Source organism: Hemicordylus capensis, chromosome 15, assembly GCF_027244095.1.
Source record: "Hemicordylus capensis ecotype Gifberg chromosome 15, rHemCap1.1.pri, whole genome shotgun sequence".
Classification (NCBI taxonomy): domain Eukaryota; kingdom Metazoa; phylum Chordata; class Lepidosauria; order Squamata; family Cordylidae; genus Hemicordylus; species Hemicordylus capensis.
The window spans coordinates 20410280-20423183 of record NC_069671.1 but is presented as its reverse complement, the minus strand read 5'-3'; the positions used below and the strand labels follow the sequence as shown (position 1 = coordinate 20423183).

General features: G+C 54.5%; 1 protein-coding gene across 1 annotated transcript in view; it reads right to left on the bottom strand.

The window, feature by feature from the left end:
- Positions 1-12573, bottom strand: part of MN1 (MN1 proto-oncogene, transcriptional regulator) — a 32023-nt gene extending 19450 nt beyond the window's left edge. The window contains exon 1 of the mRNA XM_053279752.1: positions 9127-12573. Within this exon, the coding sequence (XP_053135727.1) occupies positions 9127-12562 (3436 nt within the window). The 5' untranslated portion in view covers positions 12563-12573. The remainder of the gene's footprint in view (positions 1-9126) is intronic.
- Between the last annotated feature and the right edge of the window lie 331 nt (positions 12574-12904).

Sequence of the window (12904 nt, the reverse complement as noted above, 5' to 3'; positions counted from 1 at the left end):
CTTTCAGAAGAGGAGAAGCCCTTGGAGGTCCAAGCCTCGCGGATCAGCTACTCCAGAGGAGAGCAGGATCCAGCCAGTCTCAGCTGGCAACATACACGCCAGGCCCAAAGCATCTTCCTGTCAGCTCCCGCTTCCCGCCTGGTGGGGTACAGACACACGGACATTATGCCTGCTGAGGACACCCTCTCCTCCCCCACACACATGCATGCACGCTCCGCTAATGGCGGTGCACATCATTTCTCCCGGGGGGGGGAGAGAAAGCCAAGGTTGACTCCCTAAAAATGAGGGAGAAATGCAACTGTCAAACAGAGAGACAGCACATCCTTAAGTGTGGCATGGGACAAACATGCAGGGCCAAAGTCTGCCGATGGATCGCTCCAGCCCACCATGGCCTCTGTTCGATCTTCTCTGGAGCTGAGCTACGACTGCCACCTGAGCTGATATGCCCTTCGCTCCACCATGCCAGCACCAAGTGCAAGAGCAACTGGGGAGGGTGTCAGGAGCATGGCGGACGTTAGGCTTCAGGGGGTGGCTGCTGCTGCTGCTGCTGCTGCTACTGCTGCTGCTGCTGAGTGCCTGGCTTCAGCCACAAGCCTCTCTCAGGCCTCACCAATTAAGCAAAATGCCTGAAACAGAGCAAGGAACACAGCCGGCAACCATTCAACACATTGCCTTTCAGAGCTCAGGCTCATCCTCAGAAAAACTATGGAGGTGACCAGTTCATTCTCACAGAGGTCAGTAGTACCAAAGCACAAAGAAGAATATGCTGATTTAACAGAATTATGGATCGGGTGCAGAGTCCAATAAAGAAGAACGAGCCACCTAGTCAAGGGCCCTCTATGGCAAGCCGCCCCTTCCCCTCTGATGAAGCAGGCACGCTGCTCTTCCCAGTGGAGATAACTGAGCACACATGAACGCACATACCCGCCCCAAATAAAGAGGGGGGTTGCCACAGTCTAGGGCAGAAATTTAGTTCAGTTCTTGTCCACAACCCCTGCAAAAATATCACCTTCCTTGCAGTGTATTCTCATCACTGAATGGGCTACAAACACATTTTAATTTAAATGCTGAATGGCAGCAAGTTCTCCCAAACTGAAACTACATTTCCTTTTTTTTTTTTTTTGCTTTGCTGAGGAAATATAGAATTGGTTCAGATACCAAGATGCATTTCCTTTTTTCTCCAACTGCCGGTTGGCTTTCAATCTCAGATCATTTTTGTCAATCTCAGCAAATAAAGAAATCATATATAAAATTGGCCTCCAATTTCTAAATCTGCTTTCTCACTGGCTCAAGCTCTCTCATGGCCCCAAAGATCACTCCTTAAAAATAAAACCCTGAAAACCAGAGGTCTTACCATCCAATTTTTCCAGGCACTCCACACACGAACACAGAAAAATAAAAGGAACAGACACCAAGAGGTCAAGCTGTGCTGGGGCGGAGGGGGAGATGGAAAGGCTCAGACCAGCTTGGGCACAATTCATAAGGGTCTAAACACCACCATGTCACCTGTGAATGCTACTGGTGCAGCAGTTGAGGAAACAGAACAGACTCGCTTTAAAATCAAATGAATGTTCTGGTGCTTTCACTGAACTGTGATTACCATCACGGCTGAAACCCTCTGGAGTGGTTTGGAGCCACAAGGGTCATTACTCCGACATTTAGCCCCAAACAAACTGTTATTACTTTAAGAGGAAAAACACGGCTGTGACCCTCAGATATGAGTGGTTTTCCATACTGAACTGGGGCCCAGACTTTGCAAGAGAGGGGGCAGGAAGCCACAGAGCCAGAGTTGGCTAATGCAGTTTTAAAGCCATGCTTAGAAATAAAAGATCTAGTATCAGTAAAGATTTGACTCGTATGCTGACAAAATACGTCCAAGGTATAATGAAGTGGTCTACTACACAGAATAACCGACAACTCAAAATCATATAAGAGTTTTCAGGACATTCCAATTATATTCACAGAGCCAGGGTTTCAGTCTATTCAGCCTCTACTCCTGAACACGCTTACTTGAAAGTAAGGTCCAGTGAAAATAATGGAAGTAAGGGCATGCTGGATTGAGGCAAAAATGGTCTATCATCAATCCGCCATGCTGCAGTCTTTTAAAATACTAGAGTATCTCAGTACTGGTGACATTTGATGCCATTTTAAAGATAGCCATTTTCTCAGCTTGAGACAAATCGTGGAGCCCCACGCGCCCCCAAAATCATAAGTAAATATCCAAACCAATGATGGTTGCAGCAGCAGAAAACAGGCATTTTTGTGCAGGAATATCTGCACAATCTAATGCATATTATAAACCATGGATGAAAACTGATAAGTCTGCAGTTTAATTCAATTAATACCCCTGCCACTTACCAAGAGATGCCTATTTTACACACACACACACACACACACACACACACACACACACACACCTCTTGTAGCAGAACCAACAACATATGGGTTTACATACAGGACCAACAAGCAACTTTCTTTTATTTAAGCACAAACACAAAAGAGACACCCTTCACCTCCACCTCAAACTCTGAGCACTAATTTATACGGTTCCTTGTAGCACCCTGGCGCCTCCATCCAAAACACACAGTAAATTCTAGCAAAGTCCACAAGACTTGGTGCCACATAAAAACTGAACATTACTTTTATCATTTGAAAGCAGAGGAGCAAAAGATTAGAGGCTTTTGGCTAATATTTTTGCAATGCAGTATCATCTAAGTTGTTCCCTTTGAAGCATTAAGAAAATCAGCTAGTTAAAATTAATGGATTATCCCTCCAGCTGGTAAATTCACAGAGCCCAAGATTTAAGAGGAATCTGACAATCTCCGACACATAATCTCTAGATGTACGTCATGCCGAAAGAAATTTGACTGGTACATTGCAACAAAGGAGGACTCGAGAATGTTGCAGCTGCAGAGAGACGGGTCTTCTGCTGGGGCAGCCCAGGTAGGAAAAGCACCATGTCCCAACCATCCTCCTCGAACCCAAACTGGAGATCCCAAAGGTGCCCCCCCCACAATGTATATACCACCACCTTAGAAAGAAATGAAATGCAAAACACTGGCCACCCATTTTAATGCAAAGTGATCGGCCAGATTACACAACAATGCCTAGAACCTTGCTACTAAGTATGATCTCTGACAGTACTTCTGTAATGCCTGTGGCCAAATTTAAGAGACACTATAAATAGAGGGTTATTAGCTCAGGTTCCAAGTGCAGGGCTAATCAAACGGGAATATTCTAAGAGCATCACCAAAGAAGCTTTTTTCCAGTCTGTGCAGAGCAGAAATACATACTGAAGTAACGCTCTTCCAAAGCTCCCCTTAATGTACAAAAATAGTTCCAGTCCACGGATACAAGGCTTGCCCCTGGTCACAGAAGCTCGCTATAGATTGCTGTCGCACATTCCAGAGTTGACACATGAGGCCAACGGCCTCTTCCTAGGAAGGGATACGGGCAATGCTGCACTTTCCTTTCCGCGAGGGAGATGGCTCTCCCATCCGTCTCTTTATGTATTCTTAATGCACAATACAAGGGGAGAAAATTACTATGTGGGCTAGGAGGAATTATTCACTAGAGAGAAAATATGACAAAGTGATGCTCATTTTATGAAAAGTAAATCTATGTAAAAGTCGAGGCAACACTGTGATTCAATTGTGCCTCGCTCAGTATTTGTGTACGTGCACATCTAGGTTGCTATACTAGAGAAGCACTAAACTGCTACCACTTAGTTGTGCTAAAATGCTCTACATGCATATAACAGTAGTAGCCCCTTCATTAGCATAGCAGAACAGAAAGGCTCTGAATGCAAGTTATTTCTGATTGTAATGTTAGCTTGTTTCAAGCCTTTATGCAATTGTATAAGCAAGCCGAAAATCAAAATGTATAAACAACATGTCGTGGCAAAACACAGAAAATGTTTTTCACATATGCTTAGTCCCAATTCATCAAGAACTGCCAGAAGAGACTGTTTGGAGGGGGGTGGGAATGAAGGTGCATTTGCAATAGGAACGGAATACATGGCTTCTCCAAAACCTGAACACGCTAACTAAAATCTGCTACATGGCCTGGTGTTAAGGCCCCGCAGTTCCAAAAGACATTTACTTTCATGCAATAAGTGTAGGTGAAGTGTGCTTGTTTATCCAAATTTAGTGTGCAGATCCACATCCCTGCTCACATATCATCCCACAATCAAATGTGCTACAAAATAGGATTTGAGGCGGTTTTTTGTTTGCTTTTTTTTTTTAAACTTAATGCACGGCAAAGTTCTCTGCCTTAATATCAATCAATAGAGGTTTGCTACCCCCATGACTCTCAGGAACAGTCACACATGGATAAGACAGATGGAAGAAAAACTATGGCTTTAACCACGTTGTGCTCCCAGTCCAATTCTCCAGTACCAGCTGTTATAGTAAAGCTGCAAACATTTCAGACTGAGAAGTGCCCAGAAACGCAGAACGCAGAAGGAAGAACATAGGAGCGAGAAAGTATTTTTTCTATTAAATGTCTGGGAAAGGCACAACTGTAGAGAGAGGGCCAGTATCGGGCATCCTGCTTCTGTCAGCCAATGAAGCCAAATCACTGAAAACAATTTCGCTCTTCTGGGGGTTCTTTGCACATCTGAAGAATGTACAGAAGAGATTGCTAAAGTCCAAAGTCAAAGGCACATGGAGATCTTCCTCGTTACTTGCCATGAGAGTTTTCGTTCCTCATAAATCAGATCACCAACCCAGAGCATTAATAATGTCTATTTCGTATCCATAGACCGTCCGTCTCATGTAACATCCAGGCAGAGGCAACTCGCGCCAAGGCCGTTCAAATTCTTCACCGAAGTTTAAATATTACTATCAAAGCAACTCTAAGAATTGAGGCAAAGAGCGGCTGATCTCCCCAATTTATCTAATGCCAATAGTCCTTGTTATACCAGAAATCAATTTCCACCTAAATATTACTTTTCACCACACTGAGAATTTCTGCAAGGTATTTCTAAAGTCAAGTCAACCAAAGCTACTCTGTGGCACAAATTAGAGACTTCTGAAATTTAAAAAACTACACAGAGCACATCAGGAGATGGGAGGAAACACAGAGAGAGCCAACAGGCACATCAAAGTAGAATCAGAAGAGTCCTCTGTTACCACCACCAATCCATGTCCCACATTAAACAGGTTATCCCACTCATGTTCTATCTGTTCTGCGTGCTGTGTGCTGTTCAATGACAGATTTATGAAGGCTGTGAAATGCTGCCAAACCAACACAGAGTAGCTAAACATACTGCAAGGGCCTGTGAATGAAAACGCCGTTGCCACAGAGTGTAACCACATTTATTTGCATTTCACTTGACAAGCACCTAAAAAGCCTGAAGGTTGCATGTTCCTGTGGGGCAACATCATGGCGGGAGGGGAACCTAAGATGGATCTTGAAAACTGTAAGTGAATAAGAGCCACCAGGACAGAAGAATCTGAATAGCAAGGAGAGTACCGGCATGCGGGAGCACAGACACCCCAGTCCTTCCCATAAATTAGGGGGACATGCCCTTGACTGAAGTGGGCCAAAACAGTTCCAAGTCAGCCAGGAGAACATTCTTCCTAGCAAGAAGTCGACAAAGACAAAGAATATTTATTTACCGCTTTAGGATCAGAGCACAAGCGGGGAGACTTCAGGACAAAATTCAGGGCCATGCTACGCATGATATTTATTCATGAACATAAACTCCGTCTAGGAAGCAAACTTGCACAGCAGCATGTACAAAAATCATAATGACTGCGTGATTTTGCTGTGCACTGCCATTTCAAGACGTGTCGTTGTGGCACAATAGAAACTTGCACATTTGCCTCCGAAACAGAGGTTCCCCTGCCTGCGATTTGTGAAGCCACCCTCAAGACTGCCACCCCAGAGGGCTTCCTCACACCATTCGCCTCTGGAACAGTCTCACAGACTTCAAATTGAATTGTTCTGGGGGGCGGGGGGGGAGAAAGGAAGGAAAGATGGACGGCCGGAACAGGCGCACAAACAGAAAAGATCCCCACTGACTCAAGAGCCACCCTCCTTTGCGAAGAACAGGGAAGAGGGGATGCAATTCCATCACCACTATGGAAGATCCTTTTCATGATGATGACGATGTTGATGATTAAATGTTGTCTCGGTTTTCAGCATAAAACCACTACAAATGCAATGTGTCAATCAGACATAAAGCCAAAATTCTTTACTCATAGAAGATTTTACTCCACTCTAGCAAAAATATCCGGTTTTTGCTTTGGAGGGGTTTTTTTGTTTTTAAAAGGACTTCTGATATAGCAGATCTAATCTTGATAATATTTATACTCACACTCAAAAAGATATTATATGTATGGTGTCTACACTTAACAGAAATTAGATGCGATTGTTGATGTTGATTTTGGCACTGCATTTCACCAGCAAGAGAAGGTTGCAGCTTGTTTATTGCTATAATTAGAACACCAAAAGTTATTCCAGGGAGAGAGAGAAGAGAGAATGGTGCTGACATCGCAGGTGTTGCCAGTCTGAAACTAGGGCCCGGAAAAAGGAGCAAGGAGTGTGCCTCCCTCTAGACTCTGGACGTTCTCAAATCACCTTATTCTTCACTCACAAACTTACAGAACAAGTGACACAGCCCATTGTATCATTTATGTGATATGAACAATTCAAAGGCAATTGTACCCTGTCTCATTTCAGCATGTATCATTAAAAAGGCATCCCGTAACAAAAGTTTGCATGGAGAGAGTAGAACTCTCTTTTTTTGGTGGAGAGTGATTTTTGTAAAAATCAGAAAGAATATTTTTCAGAGTACAAATTAAAAAATTAAAAAAACAGCAACATATAAATATTACCTTTTTGCTCATGGATACTAATCAGCCCTTCAAGTGCCTAAATCTTACAACAGTTTATAACTCATGGTAAAAATGCCATCTTTACATGGGCTTTTCAATACAATTATTAAAATAATCTCTCCTCTAAGGTCGCTGGCTTCAAAAGCAAGCCCATCTAAATGTGCCCTGCATTGGCTAGGCTTTCCAGCTGCAGCCAAATGGCAAAACGAGGTCAGTATCTTGAGTTTAACTTTCAGCCTCTGCTGTGCTGGAGACTTAACCCGACAACACAGCGGATGGTGCCTTCCTGTTGAGAAAACTTGCCATGCAAGCAAGGAGGTATTTTCCAGGCACGATATTGATATAACGAAGGCTGCACCCTTAAGAAGTTGATGTGGTCACCTTCCTAGGGCAGAAGGGGGCTCCTTTGCACACAGGCTGCAATCCCAAAGGGGGAGATAAAATCATGGAACTCAATGGACTTGAGCCTTCCTAATGCTGCACTGGATTGTGACCAGTATGCCAAATTCATGGACAAGAGGGCACCACCACTGGTAGCGAGCAGCACATCCCTCTGAAGTGTTTCACCTGTGTGCTTCTTGTAACAAACTAAGACATTCAGTTATTTCTCTCCTCTCCACTCTGATTGTACTTACAGAGATCAAGAGTGTGTATACCAGGGAGGGAGGGAGGGAGGGTGTGTGTGTGTGTGTGTGTGTGTGTGTACACGTGCGTGTCTGGCAAGGCAGAAGTGACGGGAGCTGTGATTTGTGCTAACTAGCTATTGATCCAGTCAGATCTAGATGTTGTGTACAAGAAACAATAAAAGAAGGAGCCAGGAAGGATGCTGTGTGAAACTCCATTTAAAAATGGAAAAGGCGGCCCCAAACAAACCAATTTATGTCCTTGCCTGGATGAAGCCAGAAGAATGCTGATGGGCACCCCAGCACCTGCTGTGCATGCTAAACACAGGAGCCCCCCCCCCCGCCCTCCCTGCGCTGGCATCACCCGCCCAGGAACAAAGAGACAGAAAGCAGCAGAGCCAACAAAGCCAAAGAGAGAGAGCCAGCCTGGCGGGGGTGGGGTGGGGGGTTAAGTGACCCCCCCCCACCTCCAGAAACCTGCAAAGCTGAGCTCTGAACAGAAAAGGGCATCTTTTCTGAGCAGATGCTGTGGGAAAGCACCCAGGGTCCCCACAGGACCAGCCCTTCCTTGGTTGCATTTCACAATGCGCGTGCCGCTCTCACGGCTGCTGCCCCACAGACACCTACTGAAGTGAAGCCAACCACTGGGCTCCATCCACCAGGCACTGCTGCTGTGGGCCTGAAGACTCAAGGGGGTTTCGCCTGACTTAAGAACCGAGAACTAAGCAAGGCTGGAATACTTCTGTGACTTCAGTTCAACTTAATTTAGCGAGACCCTGGAGACAAAAGGGGGCCCTAAAAGGAAGGCAAGACTTTAAGGAATCCTGCCTTGTCTAAATGCTGAGAAAGTTCACTTTGGCATAAGCTGACTTGAGCTTTGAGTGAAGGCGATGCGCCAGCCGACCCAGAATCTCCAAGAGAAGACCCGAGAGAGGGCCCGACTCCCAGCACAACACAACTGGCCGCCATCTCAAAGGGGCTGTGTCCACACAATACCTGAAACCCATTTGTCCCCCCCAACACACACACACACACACACCCCTCTATCCTGGCAAGGACGGACATTCACTGCCCCACATCCTCTCCTGCACAAACATGTGGCCCAGAGAGCACATGAGAGAACCATGCGGTCTCCGTTGCCAGCCACCCTCTGAGCTTCTCACTGAAGAGCAACAGAGGCCTCCGGGAACAGCCCAGCCAGAAGATGCTCTCCCACACTTCAGAGACCACCGTGGTGGCCCCGCTGTTCCCCAAAGCTTGCCTCATTCGCAGCTGCACCTCACAGACCCCTGGGCGGGCCATCAGGCACCCCCCCCCCAAGGCAAAGCTGAAGCATTGCAGACGTGGGCGGCCTCGGACCTCTCTGCCTGGCAGGGCAGGATTCCCCAGTGACCCATTTGAGACTCAGAGTCCCTCTGGAGTCGCTTTGAAGCCTGGTGGGCAGGCTGGAGGGCCCCTTCCAGGGGCTGCAGCAGCAGCACCTGGGCCCCTCACCAGCCCCTCGCGGGCTCCAACAGGCCTGCCTAGTTCCCAGGAAAGGATGCTCACGGCGGCCGCCTCTGCTTCAGGCAGGCCAGGAAGGGGCCTGGCACGCGCAGAGCCTGCCCTCCCAGCCCCACGCAAGAGCAGACCCGGCCCCAGGGAGCAGCGCCCAGGACTACCTTCTTTGCTGGGGTTGGCGGGCTTGGCCTTTTCCCAGGGCGCCAGGGCTGCTTTGTCATCCTCCTGCTCGTCCGGCCCCTCCAGCAGGCCCTTGTCGCCAGGCAGGTACCAGGAGGCGGAGTGCTCGGCCATCAGCGAGTCCAAGTCGATGGTGCTCATGGCGCCCTTGTTGCTCTCGCCGCCGCCGCAACAGCTGCTCAGGTCGCCGCTGTCGCCATTCTGGAGTCCCGCGCTGCCGCCGCCGCCGCCCCCGCCGTCGGGCCCCTTCTTGGAGCTCTTCAGGCCCAGCGGCTGGTCCTCGGAGATGCTGAACTGCTGCCGCTGGAGCTGGATCTGCGCCTGGAGGATCTCCAGCGGGTGGATCTCCTCCTGCACAGGGGCGCTGGTGGTGCTGGTCGGAGGGGCGCCGCCGTAGCTGTCCGGGCTGGAGGTAGCGTTGCCGCCGTGCAGGCCGAGCTGCGCCAAGGCGGCTTTCTGTCCGTTGAGGAGCGAAGGGTCCCCCGGCCGGGGTTGCAGCGGGCTGCGGCCGGGGCCTTTGGGCAGCTGGTTGTCGGAGCTCGACGACACCTCGTCTTCGTTGCCGGCCTCGTCGGGGAAGTCTCCGCTGCGCGGGGAGCAAGAGTCCGCCTTGTCCAAGGGAGGCAGCAGCTCCGGTGGCTCCGGGGGCGGCGGGGGCAGGAGCAGCTCGGCGGCGGCGCTACTGCCGCCGCCGCCGCCACCCTTGGTCCAGGCCGAGGGCGGGGAGCTCAGCGCCTTGTTGTGCGGCTCGTGGAGGTGCGGGGTGGTGGGGGTGGTGCCGCCTCCGGGCCCGGCTCGCTCGCCCCCCTGCCCGGGGCTGCCGCCCTCCGCGCCGCCTGTCGGGCCGAACTTGTCAAAGTAGCCGCCGCCGCCGCCTGCCGGGCTGACGTGCCCGCTGTCTCGTTTCCTGCGGCCCCTGCCCCGCCCGCCTCCCACCTTGACGTCGGCCCCCGGCCCGGGCGAGTAGTTTGGGGACAAGCCACTTTCAGCCGACGGGGGCGGCGGAGGAGGAAGCGGCGGGGGCCCAGCGCTGCCCGGCTCGGGGGGCTCCGCCGGGCTGAGCTTGCTGCGCTTGCCGCCCTCACCGGCCCCGACGCCGCCACCAGCCCCGGCTGCCGCCGCCGCCGCCACCGCGCCCTTCTTGCCGAAGGTGACGTTGAGGTTGGGCGCGCCCAGGCTGGCGATCATGTTCTGGCAGGCGGTGGACAGGGCCGCCAGGCAGCTCTGCCCGAAGAGGCCGCTACTCTCCTTGGGGCCCGCGCCGCCGCCTCCCCCCGGCGGGGCCCCGACTCCGGGCCCCGCGCCGCCCCCCTTGGGGAAGGAGCCCAAGGAGAGCGCGCCCAGCTTACTGCTGGCCGGAGGCTGCCGGGGCTGCGGCGCCGGAGGGGGACCGGAGGCCTGGAAGTCCGTCGAGGGGCCGTAGGAGCCCGGCGAGGCGCTGTGCGGGGTGGCCTGGCGGCTGGAAGCGCCGCCGAAGGGGAAGCCCTGCTGGGCGGCGAAGTCGGGACCTGGCCTCCGCTCCGACGGCGGGCTCAGGCCGAACTGGCCGTGCAGGCTGCCCGGCGAGGGCACGTGTCCTTCGCCCCCCGAGGGCATCCGAAGCGGCGGCTCCTGCAAGCCCGGCATCCCGCCGACCCCCGGCCGGAAGAGCAGGTCCCCGGGGCCTGCAGCGGCGGGGTGAGGCGGCGCGGGAAACCAGGCCCCTTCCTGCGCCTCGAAGGCGGGCTCGCCGTGGGGGTGATGGTGCTGCTGCTGGTGATGGTGGCCGAGCTGCTGCAGGCTGGGCTGGCGGAGGCGCTGCTGCTGCTGCTGCTGCTGCTGGCCACGGGAGGCGGCCATCTGCTTGATCATCAGGGCGGCGTTCTGGCGCTGCTGCTGCAGGGCCGCTTGGTGGTCGGCGCCCGCCGGCGGCTGGAGAGGAGGCCCTGCGGGGAAGCTGTCGGGCCCCGGCGGCGTGAAGTCCCCCGGAAGGCCCGTGTAGGAGGAAGGCGAAAGATGGCTCTCCAGACTAGCCCCGTGCATGCCGCCGCCGCCGCTCCAAGAGTCGAAGCGCGGCCGCTTGGCTGCGTTCATGTAGGGGGGCGCATCGAAGTGCTGCAGCCGCTGGTTGTGGGGGGGCGGCGGCTGGGGCGGATGGTGGTGCACGCTGAAGACCGGCTCGCCAGGCCCGTAGGGGTGCTGCAGGGTTCTGTTCTCCAGCCGGTGGATGGGGTACTCGAACTGGGCGTGCTGGCCTTGCAAGAGCGGAGCGCCGCCGTCCTGCAAGCCTGGGTTGGCGGCGCTGCCTTCAGGGCACGGCGGCGGCGGCCTCGGGAGAGCAGACGGGCAGGAGTTCTGCCTGCCTAGCAGGGCCGGCGGCGGCTGGTGCTGCATCAAGGGATGCCTGGCGCTCAGGCCCGGCTCCAGGCTCACCGGCATCTTGCGAGCGCCGCCGAACCTCTCGAAGAAGACGCCGTGTGGTGGTTGTTGTTGCTGCTGCTGCTGCTGCTGGTGGGGGTGAACCTTGGCCATGGGGCCCATGCCGCCGCCCGGCGCTCGGGCCAAGGCCGAGGAGGGCCCGGGGAAGCTCCCCCCGCCCGCCGCCACCTGATGCCTACCAGCTCCGTAGTGGGGCAGCTGCCCGTCGGCCTCCGACGGCGAGAAGACAGGCAGGTCGAAGTGGGCTTCGCTGCTCGGGTAACTGTACTCCAGCGGCTCCAAGGCTGCGGCTCCTTGGCTGGGGAGGCGCCTCTGCGAGTCGAGGCCGTGCGACTCCGCGGAGCTGGCCCCTGGCAAGCCATGGAAGGAGGCGGCGCGGTTGGGCGACTGGTCCAGCGGGAGGCAGGGGGCCGGCACGCCGGGGTTGTGCGGCTGCTGCTGAGGCGGGGGCGGCTGGAAGTCCTGCAGGGGACCCGCCCTCTGTTGCCCGAAGCCGCCGCCGCCGCCGCTGCTGACACCGCCGCCGTCCTGGCTGTCCGCGAGGTGCTGCTCGTAGCCGTCGGCCGTGAAGGCTTGCTGGCCGCCCGGGTAGTTCAGGAGACGCCCGCCGTGCAGGCAAGAGGTGCTGGGCTCCGGCCCAAAGCCGCCCCCGAAGTGCGACGGCGGCTGGTGGGCGCTGTGAGAGGGCTGCTGGTTGCCGAAGAAGCCGTGGGCGGGCTGGGCCTGCTGCAGCTCCGAGGGGCCGCCCCCGCGGGCGTGGAAGCTGTACGCGTCCCCCGGCAAGCTCAAGTTCATGGCCAGCATGGCCGAGGGAGACTCATGGCCGAGGGCGCTCAGGGCCGGCTCGGCACCGGGAGTCCCGCCGTGGTGGAAAGGCGACGGCTTGAAGTGCGAGCTCATACCCTGCGCGAAGCCGCCGCCGCCGCCGCCGCGCTCTCCCGGCGCGCCGCTCCTGCTGCCGCTGCTGCCCGGAGGCTCGAACTGCTCCAGCGCGAACATGCCGCCGCGGCCTCCCCCTGGCTCCCTGCGCGGGTGGCAGGCTCGGTCAGTGGGACATGGCGACGGGCGGACTGCGGCGGGGGCTCACTGCGCGCCGGCTCACATCTTGCGGGAAAGTTGCCCGGCGCTGGAGGAGACGGAGACCGAGCCGCCGCCGCCGCCGCTGGCACCTGCCCCGGCCTCACCCGGCGACCCGCAGCTCATGGGCTCCGCTCCCAGGAAGCCCGGCTCCGCCTGGCCCCGGAGCCGCGAGGTGCAGCCGAGCTGGGCGCGGGCGGAGGGCAGCCGGGCACGGCGATGTGCCGCCTGCTGCTGCGGCCGCTGCTGCCTCCTCTTTTGCGC